General features: G+C 45.3%; 1 protein-coding gene across 3 annotated transcripts in view; it reads right to left on the bottom strand.

Annotated features, from left to right (window-relative positions):
- Ube2q2 (ubiquitin conjugating enzyme E2 Q2) overlaps positions 1-12,702 on the bottom strand; it is a 57,721-nt gene extending 45,019 nt beyond the window's left edge. For 2 of the 3 annotated variants that reach the window (XR_009380244.1, XM_059267916.1), the window contains exon 1: positions 12,400-12,702. Coding sequence is in view for 2 of the 3 variants with exons in the window: in XM_059267916.1 (XP_059123899.1) it covers positions 12,400-12,600 (201 nt within the window). In the remaining variant the exon portion in view is untranslated. The remainder of the gene's footprint in view (positions 1-12,399) is intronic. The other variant, XM_059267915.1, reaches the window with a different exon arrangement.
- Positions 12,703-13,225: the final 523 nt, after the last annotated feature.

The following is a 13,225-nucleotide window of genomic DNA, read 5'->3' as shown; positions in this document are numbered from 1 at the left end:
TTCTTAGACTGTAACACAGAATATAATCCATTTCTTTGGTTTTTCCTTTTGTTTTTTGAAACCAGGTCTCAATATGTAGACTCAAATTTGCCCATCCTTCTACCTCAGCCTCTTAAGTGCTAGGATTACAGGCTGACTTCAGAATACAATTTCATAGCCGGGCGGTGGTGGCACACACCTTTAATCCCAGCACTCGGGAGGCAGAGCCAGGCAGATCTCTGTGAGTTCGAGGCCAGCCTGGGCTACAGAGTGAGTTCCAGGAAAGGCGCAAAGCTACACAGAGAAACCCTGTCTCGAAAAACAAACAAACAAACAAACAAGACCTATTAAATGAAGATTACCTTCATCTGATCTTGCCTAATCCTTTTCTTGATGCTGATAGTTTCTCCTACCTGTTTTGTTTCTGGGGATCTGGGGATCAAACGTAAAGCCATGCCCAGGTACATGCTGTACCACTAAACTCTAACAGCATTAAATATATTTTTTAAATATAGCAGGTGTTTGCTGAAGCAGAGTGAACAGCAGCACAGGGCTGCTACAATCCTCATTCAGATTTCACCTGCCACAGAAGTGGGCTTCTGAGTTAGCCATTCTAATACAGATGTTTCACATTTATTCACAGACACCATCAATGGTATTCTCAAACATTCTATTACACAGCCTCTAAAATGACCCCCATTAATTCTCACTTCTTGGTATTCATACCCTTGTAAAAATCCTCTTCCTTGGACTTAGCTACTCACTTCTAAATACAGCAAAAGTACCAATACCACTTCTGAAATCAAGTTACAAAAAGACAACTCCTGTCTTGCTTATCTCCTGGTCTTGTAATTAGTCCTGGTGATGTAAATCAGCTCCCACATGGTGAGCGACCCTGTGGAGAGCTCTGAGTCACAAGAAATTGAAAAAGGACTCTAAGAACTAACCAAGATCCTCAGATTAGGCCAACACCCTATGAGAAGAATCCTGCCAGCAACTATGACCTTTCCAACCTTCTGACCACGGTAGCCTCCACCAACAGGATCCTGCATTAGGAAAAGACCACAGGCCAGAGAACCCAAGGTAAGTGACGGCAGACTCTGATCCACAGAAACTCAGAGTAATGTTTGTTGTCTGAAAATTCTAAATTTAGGAGGCTGAAGCCATGACTCAGTGGTTAAAGAGCACTTGCTGCTCTTGCAGAGGAGCATGGTTCAGTTCCCAGCACCCACAAGGCAGCTCACAACCAGCTCTAATTCCAGTTCCAAGGAACCCAACATCTTCTGGCTTCTATGAGTTCCTAATCACATATGGTACACATAACTCATGCAAGCAAACACATACTTTTTTCCCCCCAAAGGTCTAAGGGCTCAAAGGTATAACTGGCTTAGCAGTTAAGAGAACTGACTGCTCTTCCAGGAGACCCAGATTCAGTGCTCCCAACCACCTGTAACTCCAGTTCCTAGGAGATCTGATGCTCTTCTGACTGCATGCAGGCACTGCATATATGTGGTACACAGACATACATGCACGCAGAACATCTATACACATAAAATAAATTAAGTAAAATAAATAAGTTTCTAAGTTTGTTAGAGAGAAATGCATCTGTTGCTAATCAAACATGATAAAATTCTAATATCCTATCACACAAAGTACTACTGAGAAATGCTACTACTGTATTTTTTTACTTTAAATGTTGTTTTTAAGTGAGTTAGTGAAGGAAGCGTTACATACTTGCACCACTAAGAGACATTTTTTCTGCTCCTTTGTACTGTTTTCTACTGGGACTCTGGGAAAAGACATTATTGGTAGATACTAACTGCTGAAGACATTTAACAAGTGAAAAGCTGTATCACATAGATAGTTTATAAGAACAATGTTCTGTAATGCCATACAGGAACTATAACCTCATTATAACAGAACTAACAGCACAAAAACTGTAAACTTTTAAAGCATTTTACCAAATCTTTTTTTTTTTTTTTTTTTGGTTTTTCGAGACAGGGTTTCTCTGTGTAGCTTTGTGCCTTTCCTGGAACTCACTCTGTAGCCCAGGCTGGCCTTGAACTCACAGAGATCCGCCTGGCTCTGCCTCCCAAGTGCTGGGATTAAAGGCATGTGCCACCACCACCCGGCTAACATTTTACCAAATCTTAAGAAAAAGCAACTACTGAAATTAGTGTCAGTAGTGGTATCCATGTGCCTGTCCAGCAACGGGTGGTTTATTTTTGTGCTCTCATTCATTTCTTACTGGCTCCAAATCACTTCACAGGCTAAAAGGTAAAGTGTCTTCAGAATCAACCCTGTTCTTAAGGAAAGGCACTTACTGAATAGTGTCATTTTACATTCTTCAGCTTAGCTTGGGAATACAGCATCTAGACCATTTTTACTGTTTGGGCTTTGTATTTTCTTTAGCTTTTAAAAAATAAAAATAGATCTAGAAGTTCATTGTATAGATTAGTGTTTATCTAGTAAATGTCTGCATGAAGAAACATATGAGCTACTGAGGCAGACTGAAATGCCTCTACCACATTAATAGAAATTTAGAGAGAGATCAGTTCCCCCTGAGATGTTTGTATTTTAAATCCTGTACCTGAAAAGACAGGCATACTGAAAAGACAGTAAACATAAGCACTCATATTTCCATGTTTCTCAGAGGCCTTAGACCTCGTACAAGACTAAACTGTTGATGGTCTTTTTCACTCTACTCAGTCCTCACTAGTGCACAGAAGCTGGAGAGGTAAAACTGCTGCTGCCTTTGCACAAGTGAAGGCCCTGTAACAAACACGGTTACACGCTGGAATCTTTCACTGCTAGTCCTCAGACAGACAAAGCTGTGAAAAGGAGACAGTGAGGGTGATATCTATTACATCTTATATACCTTTTGAATATTGTGGTAATGAAATGGGAAGTGGGAAGTAGACACGAGCACCCCTGGAGGACACTTGAGAGTAGGCATGTGTGACTGATTGGTGAGATGAACTGACATGAACGGACACCACTTTTACTTAAAAGATGACTGTGCAAGGCATATTCCAACTTGGCTTTTTAGAAGATGTCTTCTCAAACACAAGAGATAGCCTGTCATTTCCAAAACAAAGGACTGTACATTTCACCAAGAGTAAAGTCAAACTTTAGAGAAAACCATTCAAACCCTGGAACACTTATCCACCAGTGTAAGCTCAAAGCTTCACAGAGTATTCTGATGAGACTGGTGGTGAGATTAGATTTTGATGCTGTACAGTGAAACTTATCAATGTTTAGAAGATATGTTAACCAAATATTTTTCCCAATGATCACTGCATGATGCTATAATATCATGCAAGAGTAAGGTCAAGTTTTTGTAAAGTAACACATATACACAAAATATTCACAAGCTGGGAAAACAACTCAGTGGAAAGAGCACTTGCCTAGCATGCTTGAGGTCCCAGGTTCAGTTCCCAGCACTAAGGGGCATGGAGATCCCAATTATCTAAAGTGGCTATTGCCATTAAAATATTTCTTTCCCAACGAGATATCTGAGGTTGAGTTTTGTTCACATTACTTCACACTTTAAAACATCAAACAACTGGGCTGGAGAAATGGCTCAGAGGTCAAGAGCATGGCTGCTGTTCCAGGACCCGGGTTCAATTCCCAGCACCCACATAGTGGTTCATAAGCATCTCTAACTCCAGTTCCAGGAGACAGAACACCCTTTTCTAGCCTCATCAGGCACCAGACATGTACATGATGCACAGACATACATAGAGACAAAAAAAAATACATTTAAAATACAGTAATAGCCGGGCGGTGGTGGCACACGCCTTTAATCCCAGCACTCGGGAGGCAGAGCCAGGCGGATCTCTGTGAGTTCGAGGCCAGCCTGGGCTACCAAGTGAGTTCCAGGAAAGGCGCAAAGCTACACAGAGAAACCCTGTCTCGAAAAACCAAAAAAAAAAAAAAAAAAAAAAAAAAAATACAGTAATAAAGTATATATTAAAAAAAAAAATCAATCAAACTACGTGCAGAAGCAAAGACAGAACAAACATCAAAAACCCCTGCAGTATGGAAGGTTGGTTTTACTGTTCATGTTTTAATATTTCTGTTTTAATTTCTAACGATAAATACCAAAGGTATAACTGATAACAATTAAGAGTTTAAGTCCGGACTCTGACCTATTGAGAAGTGCTGCTTCCCACCTTCTCTCCTGCTGAATCCCTACCCTTCCCTCCTTGAAGCAGCACACCCTTTTCTCCAGTCTCCATTAACCTACATGCTCCACTGGTGCTCGGTTTGCAGCCTCCCTCAACACAAAGCCTGACCAAAGAACTCTAGCATTCCGTCTCAGTTAGGGTTAGTACTGCTGTGCTGTAACACCATTACCAAGAGCAACTTAGGAAGGAAGGGTTTATTTGGATTACATATACTGAGTCACAGTCCGCTGAAGGAAGCCAAATCAGGAACTCAAACAGGGCAGAAACCTGGGAGCAGGAGCTGATGCAGAGGTCATGGAGGGGTGCTGCTTACTGGCTTGCTCAGTCTGCTTTCTGATAGAACCCAGGACCTCTAGCCAAGGGATAGCACCACCCACAATGAGCTGGACCCTCCCCGATCAATCACTAACTAAGAAAATGCCCTACAAGCTTGCCTACAGCCCTATCACATGGAGGCATTTTCTCCGTTGAGGTTCTCTCCTCAGATGACTCTAGCCTGCGTCAAGCTGACATAAAACTAGCCAGAACACATTCTAACCATTCCCACTGATGAACTGTCAGGTGGGGAAGCCATAAAAATCTGAGTTTTCTCTCAGACTAAACGTCTCTTTCTGGGACAACTGGGGTCACAGGTATAATTCTGCTAGCCTGGGGTAATCAGCATTCACTTTGTTCTACCGAGAGAATTCATGAGGTCAAATTTCTTCTCAGAGGGCTGTCGATAACTGTCTGTCTGTTATGACACATAGTGTCTGTGGTGACTGTCATGATTGTGGTGATGCTCATTTATTATACAATGCTAACATTTTTACCAATCTGATAAATAATAGCTGAGAGCTTTAAGGAAAAGTTTCTATATAGTACAATATAACTTGTTCTACCTTCAGAAACCAAATCAGCAACAAGAATTAAAAGAAACTACCTCTAGGAAAATTTCCAAGGACATTTCCTATATACACAAGGATTCCATCTACTGATACTCAGAGCATTACTTAAAATAGGGAGGAAATAGAAGCAGCTACCACCTGCATGTCCAATATTAGGAGACAGAATTCACCAGATGGTTCTGTCAATATCACAGAAGAGGAGATACTGGAGAAGGACCTCAGGATACAGATCCACTGCTAAGTGAGAAGAATGCCACAAAACAATCTCGTTCATTGTTTTCCAAAACAGTAGCCAAGTGTGATGGTGCACACCTTTAACCCCAAAATTCAAGAAGCAGAGGCAGAAATCTCTGTGAGGCTAGCCTGGTCTATACAGAGTTCCAGGGCTACACAGAGAAAGGCTGTCTCAAAAAAAAATCAGCACATAACATAGAGGGAAAAGATGACCAGAAAGACACTACACCAAAATTTATAGCAATGGGTGTTAGAATTAGAGAGGTGGGTTTTTTGTTTTGGTTTTTGTTTTTCCCCACTTTTGCTTCTCTGGTTTCTAAATTTCTCACAATAACCATGTTTTGTTTTCCATGTTACAAAATATCCACCACCCCCACCACTGGAAACAACTTTCAGCACAAACTCTGCATCATGTTCTAAGAACTGCTTAAGTATCTGAGGTAGAGAACAAATTACAGCTACTCAGAACATCTTTCTAAGCGAACTGAGGCAGAAAAATAAGGAAGATGATCTGAATCCACTCGGCTGCAAATTCCCGGGGACAATTTCAGTAGTTCTGATTAGGCATTGTTTTACCTAACTGTCTTCAGAAGCTATCAGAGACCACTAGTACAAAAGCGTGAGGGTCAGGGAGAAGCCTTGCTCTGTTTCTCTCCAGTAATGTTTTATTTTTGGCAGTATCTGTTTCCATTCCATCTCTACATCCTCCCACGACTAGATGACACTTACCTAACACTACCCCTTCCCAGGCCTAAGCTCAACACCCCCAGCCCGCAGACACCACCAAAAAGTTACTAAGGTATACACCATCATTCATAAAAAGGAAACCCAACATCTCCATAATTTCATTTCTCTCCAGAAAGCACATAAAAACAGAGATGGAGAAGGACAGATAACCACAAAGAATCTGCCTCTACATTATTAGCTGGTCAGATCAATGAAAACAATGACTCTTTCTGGTCTGAAAAATAGTACCATTCGGGGATTAACATGACAGTTCTGATATTTCCAACAGCTTCTCCATGAACTCAACTTGGAAAAGTAATCTGTCGTGGGAGAAGCAGCTAAAGAAAGGCTCTCAGGCGCGGCAGTCATTTTGTTCATTATTTCCTTTGTACAAGTTTGGCTGAACAACTTCTTATCAGTGTAAAGACTAGAAAAACAAAACGTGCGCTTAACAGCATTGCTGTGTGTCCACGAAAAGATGCTACACAGCACATCATTTATTTCCTTCCTTTCTTTGTAGCTGAGTCTTGAACCCAGAGCCTTGCATATGCTCAGCAAGGTGGAGTACTCTACCCCTGAGCTAGCCAGCTCAAAGTATTTTTAAAATAATGGTTATCACTTTCCCATTTGTACAGTACAGTACTGTTGACAAGAAGCTTTCCAGTAGCATTCCAAGGCAAAAAGGGACTGTTTTATGGCGAAACATAATAAACGAAATAATTTGTTTAAGATCCTAAATATTAAGTAATGCCTAAACCTCTCCCTCCTAGATTCAGACCTAACATTTGTTAATTTAGTAGCTGGCTGTTGGAGGAGGGGCTTTTAGCAATAATGAATAGAAATTAGCTAAACAAAAATTATTTCACCAAAACTAGCCTGACAATCATTCATGAAGAAACACCAATTTATGTATACAAGTAATATAAAGAATAAAATTTCAATTTTATACCAATTTACTTCCTGTGAGATTTTTTTTTTTTTTTTTTTTTTTTTTTTTTTTTTACTCTGAAACAGCAATTTACTACCAAGAGTCTCCAGATGCTGCTGGGTATATGGTAGAGCACACACAGAGGGGAGAGAGGAGAATCAGAGTTCCATTTACAAAGCAAGTTCAAGACCAGCCTGAGCTACATGAGACTCTTAAAAAGGAGGTGGAGGAGGGTGGACGGTCAGTCGGCAGTTTGCACGGAAGCATGAGAGCCTGAACTTGACTCTCAGAATGCACACACAGTCCGATGTGGTGGACACCCGCATAATCCCAGTGCCGGGGAGATGGAGACAAGTCGGGCTCGTGAGCCAACCACATAGGCCAATTATCCAGCCTCACAATAGTGAAAACTAACTCTCTCCCCACATGCCTGACCACCTGAGTTTAGGCCCCAAAATGAGGTAGCACATTATCTATATAATCCAAGCCAGCATTACTCTGGCAAAATGGGAGGTGCAAACAGAATACTCCTGAAGCAGGCCAACTATATACTGTGTACCTAGTGCAGCAGCAAACAATGAGACCTTGCCTCTAAAATGGCAGAAGGCAAGAACCAAAAGTGGAGATTGTCCTCTGACCTAGACAGACAGACACAGACAGACACAGACACACACACACACACACACACACACACACACACACAGTACAAGGACTGGGGAGATGGCTTAGACTAAAAAGCGCCTGCTACACAAGCAAGACCAGAGTTTGATTTCCATGTTAAAAAAAAAAAAAAGCAAAAGCCAGGCATGTTGGCTCACTCTATTAAGCACAGCACCAAGGAGATAATGATAGATGAACAAGATGGGTGCTAGCCACCTAATCTAATTGTGAGCCCCAGGCCAAACAACATCCCTGTCTCAAAGAAGGTGGATGGCTCCTGAAAAGTACCACCCAAAGCTGACTTCTGGCCACCACCTGTACCCACAAACACATGTACCCACCCACATGAACACACACACACACACACACACACACACACACACACACACACTCATACTCTTAAAATTCCAACAAGTCTATACAAGAAGGAATGGAGCCAGAGACAGTTATCTATGACCAGTACTCTAAAGACAGGTACGACATTTCAGAGACAGTTATCTATGACCAGTACTCTAAAGACAGGTATGACATTTCAGGGACAGTTATCTATGACCAGTACTCTAAAGACAGGTACGACATTTCAGGGCCAGCTTGGTCTACATAGCAAGTTTCAAGCCAACCAAGGCAATATAGGGAGACACTGTCTCAACATCCCTTTACTCCCCAAAAAGGCATAATGGAACTGCCAGCTTAAGTATTTTTAAAAGACTAAATAAAAAAAGAAAGTCACATCCTAGCTCCCAAAACAGCCATACAGGTTATTAAACAAGCTGCTCTGCTCTGGAGTGTGATCACAACAACTGGGTCTTAGTACTGACTGGCAACCAAGCCTGTTTACTGAAATGGAAAAACAATACCTACTTTTATATAACAGATAATCTTTCACGAGTTCGCAGTAAAGAAATAGACTCCTTGAGGTTCATATTCAAGAGCAGGACAAATTGATAAAAACATGATGGGAAAAAAACAAAACAGCCCAATTTCCATGGCCTAGAAAGGAAAACACTTATGTGTGAGTTTTTACTTCTGACACTCTTCTTCATATGTAGCCAAATTACAGATTTCCTATCAATCCTCAGTGACTTTTAAGCATTTGTGTACTACCCATGACACTTTCTGATGTTCTAACTCTTTCTGATAAATTCTTAGCAGCTAGCTTTCAAAGTACTCTTCTAACAGAATTTAATTAGAACAGTGGCCAATACAGTCAATAAAACAAGTATGAATGGGAAGAAAATACAAAGCACAAAATGATAATTACACAATATTCTCCTGACACCATTAAAAACTAGCTTGGAGAATCAGAACTATGAGAGAACATGAGAAAACATAAAGCAGAAACAACAAGACCTAAATGGAGGAACGGAAAATGTTACCATGAACTGCGCATGACCCAGAAAGAGTCTTGAGGGGCAATCAACCATGGAAAAGGCAGACTGGGAAAGGGCACAAGGCAGGAGTCAGGAGCACATTCCACAAGAGGAAGAACAGCTGATACAGAAGGTTAGGAGGGAAAGTGGGCACAGGATCCTCAGAGGATGATTCAGAAACTGGTACATAAGTATGTAAAGGTGAGATGCCATTCAGCCAAAACGTTATGGAAACTGCACAAGGACGCTCTTTGGTAGCTTAGTGACCTGGTGTGTGGAGTACTCAATAAATACTTCTGTCTAAAGAAGGAAAGGTAGCCGGGCGGTGGTGGCGCACGCCTTTAATCCCAGCACTCGGGAGGCAGAGCCAGGCGGATCTCTGTGAGTTCGAGGCCAGCCTGGGCTACCAAGTGAGTTCCAGGAAAGGCGCAAAGCTACACAGAGAAACCCTGTCTCGAAAAAACAAAAAAAAAAAAAAACAAAAAAAAAAAAAAAAAGAAGAAGGAAAGGTAAAGAATGGGTCAAACTCACTACACTAATGACCTACAACTTTTTACAAAATAACAAATCACAAGCCTTAGACAGGGTCCTTGTATGTGAATTCTAATCACAGTTTTCCCTTGCTATTTTTCCTTCTCAGCAAATTACACCCATATAAGCAGGCTTTGTAGATTATCAAAACACTCATATTTTAAAAGTATACCTTTTATAAGCACATACCGAAATCTTTATAGAAAAAAAATGTATGTCTAAAGAACACTTCAAATCAATCCAACAGGAATATACATGAAATACTTGGCCAAAAGTTTATCATAGCTGAGCCTGGGTACATAATGTCTCTCTGTTCAGCTGTGTGTTTGTTAGTTTTCCATAATAAAGTTAACATACATCCTAGTGAGAATCTGTAATTGTCTTCTGATAACGTCTAGTCATAATTCACAATTTTAATACCTACTAGCAACACCACTGCACTAGTATACACCAATGCATCCCTCTGCCCAGTATCTGAGTCTCAGCTTACTCCACTGCCACCACCTAAGCCTTTGTCCTATTTGTCTCCAAGATGGTTCTCCATGGGATGCTGCTGGCATTTTAGGTCAGATAACTCTTTGACATGGCAGACTGCCCAAACATTACAAAACATTAGCACCCCTGTACCCCTGGTAGTAAATGTCAGCACGCAGGCCAACAGCAGCATCCACTACCCACTGGAATAACCAAAACCACGCTTTCATACATTCCCTAATATCACACTATTATTAAGAATTCTAGTTCTGAAAGCAGGCACATTTTCTCAACTTACTAGAATGAAGGTGTGGCTCCCTATAGTCTACAAATTTAGTACCCTATCATTTAGATCAGTTGTACCTTTCCCTCGGCCATACCTTCAACTTCTACCTGAATAATACCCTCCAACAACTGTTCAGGCCAGTCTACTTAGTCACTTACTCCACTCTGACTACTACTTTCTACTTCCCATATTTGGATTTTTTTTTTTTTTCAAGACAGGGTTTCTCTGGGTAGCTTTGCACCTTTCCTGGAACTCACTCTGTAGCCCAGGCTGGCCTCGAACTCACAGAGAGCCGCCTGGCTCTGCCACCCGAATGCTGGGATCAAAGGCGTGCGCCACCACCGCCCGGCCCATATTTGGAAAATCTTCACCAGCCTACAACCCTGGGCTTCTCAAGTCTGAGCATTAACTGTCCACTCACTCCTAAGAACTCAGCTTTCTCAAGCTTCAGTGTCTCATTTGGGTGGAGTTTCCTGGATCTGGAACACCCTTTCCTCCAGCCTTCCAAATTTGAACTCCCCTGTTCAACCCCTCAAAGCATCCTCTGAGGCACACCTTCAGCTCCTGTCTCAGGGTTTCTGTTGCTGTGATAAAACACCATGACCAAAAGCAACTTGTGGGGGAAAGGGGGTCATTTCAGCTTACAACTCGGCTCACAGCTCCATCACTGAGGTATGTCAAGGCAAGAACTCAAAGCAGGGAACTGAAGCAAAGTCATGGGCTGGGCCCTTCCTCATCAATCCTTAGTGAAGAAAATGCCCCCTAGGCTTGCCTACAGGCCAGTCTTAAGGAAGCATTTCTTTCAACTGAGGTTCCCCCTGTGACTCTATCTTTGTCAAGTTGGCAAAAAAAAAAAAAAAAAAAACTAGTCAGCACAGCTCCCTACTCAAAATTAGATGCTCCCTTTAGATTTCATAACATTACAGTAGTTGTCAGGGTTGTATAAAACTCTCCAAGAAGTCCGAGTTCTCCAAGTAGGCACTGGTTTGTCAAGTTCTCAAACACCAGCACCCACAACAGCATAGCCAGATACTCTTCAGAAAGCGCCCTCTCTCCTCACTAAAGCACACTGCGGCAGTTTGTTTTCTCGGACATAAAGTAACTCACAGTACTAACAGTACCCACCTTCTTCTGTAGACTCTGCTAACTATGTTAAGGTCAATTATCATAATGCCAAGGCCTTTGCAAACTCCCACAGTTGGGAGTTACGTACTGAATTAACAGAAGGAATCTTAGCCATATTTAAACTACCACCTCAGCTCCTGCTGTAATAAAAGTGTATTCTGCACATGAGATCAATTCCACAATGACTAGCCAGCCTCATGACACACTTCGGTGGTGGTGGGAGGGGGGGGGGAGTTCACTAACAATTCGGTATTTCACCAAGCTTTTGGCTTAAACGGGAACGGTAACTGCCCACGTGTCTCTCCAGCTTTCTAATCCAACCTGATCTTTCCGGGTAGTAAAGTGGACAGCATCTCCTTTCCCCTGCTGGTCATGTTCAGGCTTCCGCACAAGTGGGGCAGCTCGCACACTCGCCACACCACCTGCCGCGTGGAAGGTTCCATGAGCTTTTCCGAAACACGTTAGCGCAGAGCCAGGTCAGGGCTAAAGGATGGTTCGCACCACCATCTCCCGGGGCTGCGTCCTAAACTTTTTCCTGAAATACGTTAAGCTTTCGGCGTCCATCTGTCCTCAGAGACCAATACATAAACAAACAAAAAAACTGGTTGAACAAGCAAGGACGAGGGGTTTGAAACCTGACGGGGAAATGAGAAGCTAAAAAAAAAAACAACACTTGAGAGCCTTTCCACCTGGGCTGCTGACCGGAGCCCACCGACGCGCCGCGGTCCCCAGGAGCAGGCCGGCTGCGGGCGGCCATGGCGACCTCGGGGCCCGACGGGGGCCGCGAGGGGCCAACAGCGCCAAGCCGGCCCGCGCAGAGCCGCGACGCGCCTCCGCTGCCGCCTCCCGGCCAGGCAGCCCCGAGCTCCCGGCCAGGCCCGGGGCCCAGCCACCAACCGGCCGCGCCCGGGGCGCCGGGGGTCTCCGGGGCAGGCGCCCTTTGTCCCGGGACTGCGGCGCCCCCGTCCGCCCTCGCCCGGCCCCGGGGGGCTGCGGCCCGGCGCCTCACCGTGATGTTGCAGTGGAGTGTGAGCGGCGGCGGCGGCGGCGAGTGCGGGCTGCCCGGCGGCGGCGGCGGCGGCGGCGGCGGCACCAGGAACTGGCAGTGCAGCTCGTCCAGCTTCCAGCTGACGATGCGGAATCGCTCGTGGTTCTTGTCGAAGATGGACGCCAGGAACTTCAGCTCGGCCTTGAGCCCTGACACGGACATCTTCCCCTCATCTCCGGCGGGAGGGGTGAGGAAAGGGAGCCGGGGCCGGGAGCCGCCGTCACGGCCGCGACCGCCCCGCGGGGCCGGCCCGGGCCGCGCTCTCGCGGCTCCGCCTCTCCCCGCCGCCGCCGCCGCCGCCGCGACCTGCGTCCGAGCGCGGCTGGAAAATGGCGAGGAGCGCGAGGCCTCGGCGGACGCGCGGACCGGCGTGCGGGAGCCGGGCCGGCTACTGCCTTTGTAACCGACTCCACCCGCAGGAGGCGGTGGCCCCGCGGCTTAAAAGGGCAACAGCGACGCCGCCCCCACCGCCGCCGCCGCCGCCGCCGCCGCCTGCGAGAGGGCTGCCCCCGCCCCGGCGCGCGCCCGCCAGCTCCGTGCGCGCGCCCGGCCGCCCCCTCCTCTCATGACCCAGCCCCCTTCCGCCCCGCGCCGGGGCTCCCGCGCCCCGCGCCCCGCACCCCGCAGCCCGGAGGATCCGGGGCCGGCGGCACCGCACGCGGACGGGCCTGAACCCCCTCCGTGCACCTCTGCGCCCGGGCCTCCGGCCAGACACGTGCGCGGCCTATCGCGCCGGCCACGTCGGCTCCTGCAGGAAGCGCGCGGGCCCCTGGAGGTGGCTCCTCCG

This window comes from Peromyscus eremicus, chromosome 7 (genome assembly GCF_949786415.1).
Source record: "Peromyscus eremicus chromosome 7, PerEre_H2_v1, whole genome shotgun sequence".
NCBI lineage: Eukaryota > Metazoa > Chordata > Mammalia > Rodentia > Cricetidae > Peromyscus > Peromyscus eremicus.
This window is presented reverse-complemented; position numbering and strand designations above follow the sequence as displayed.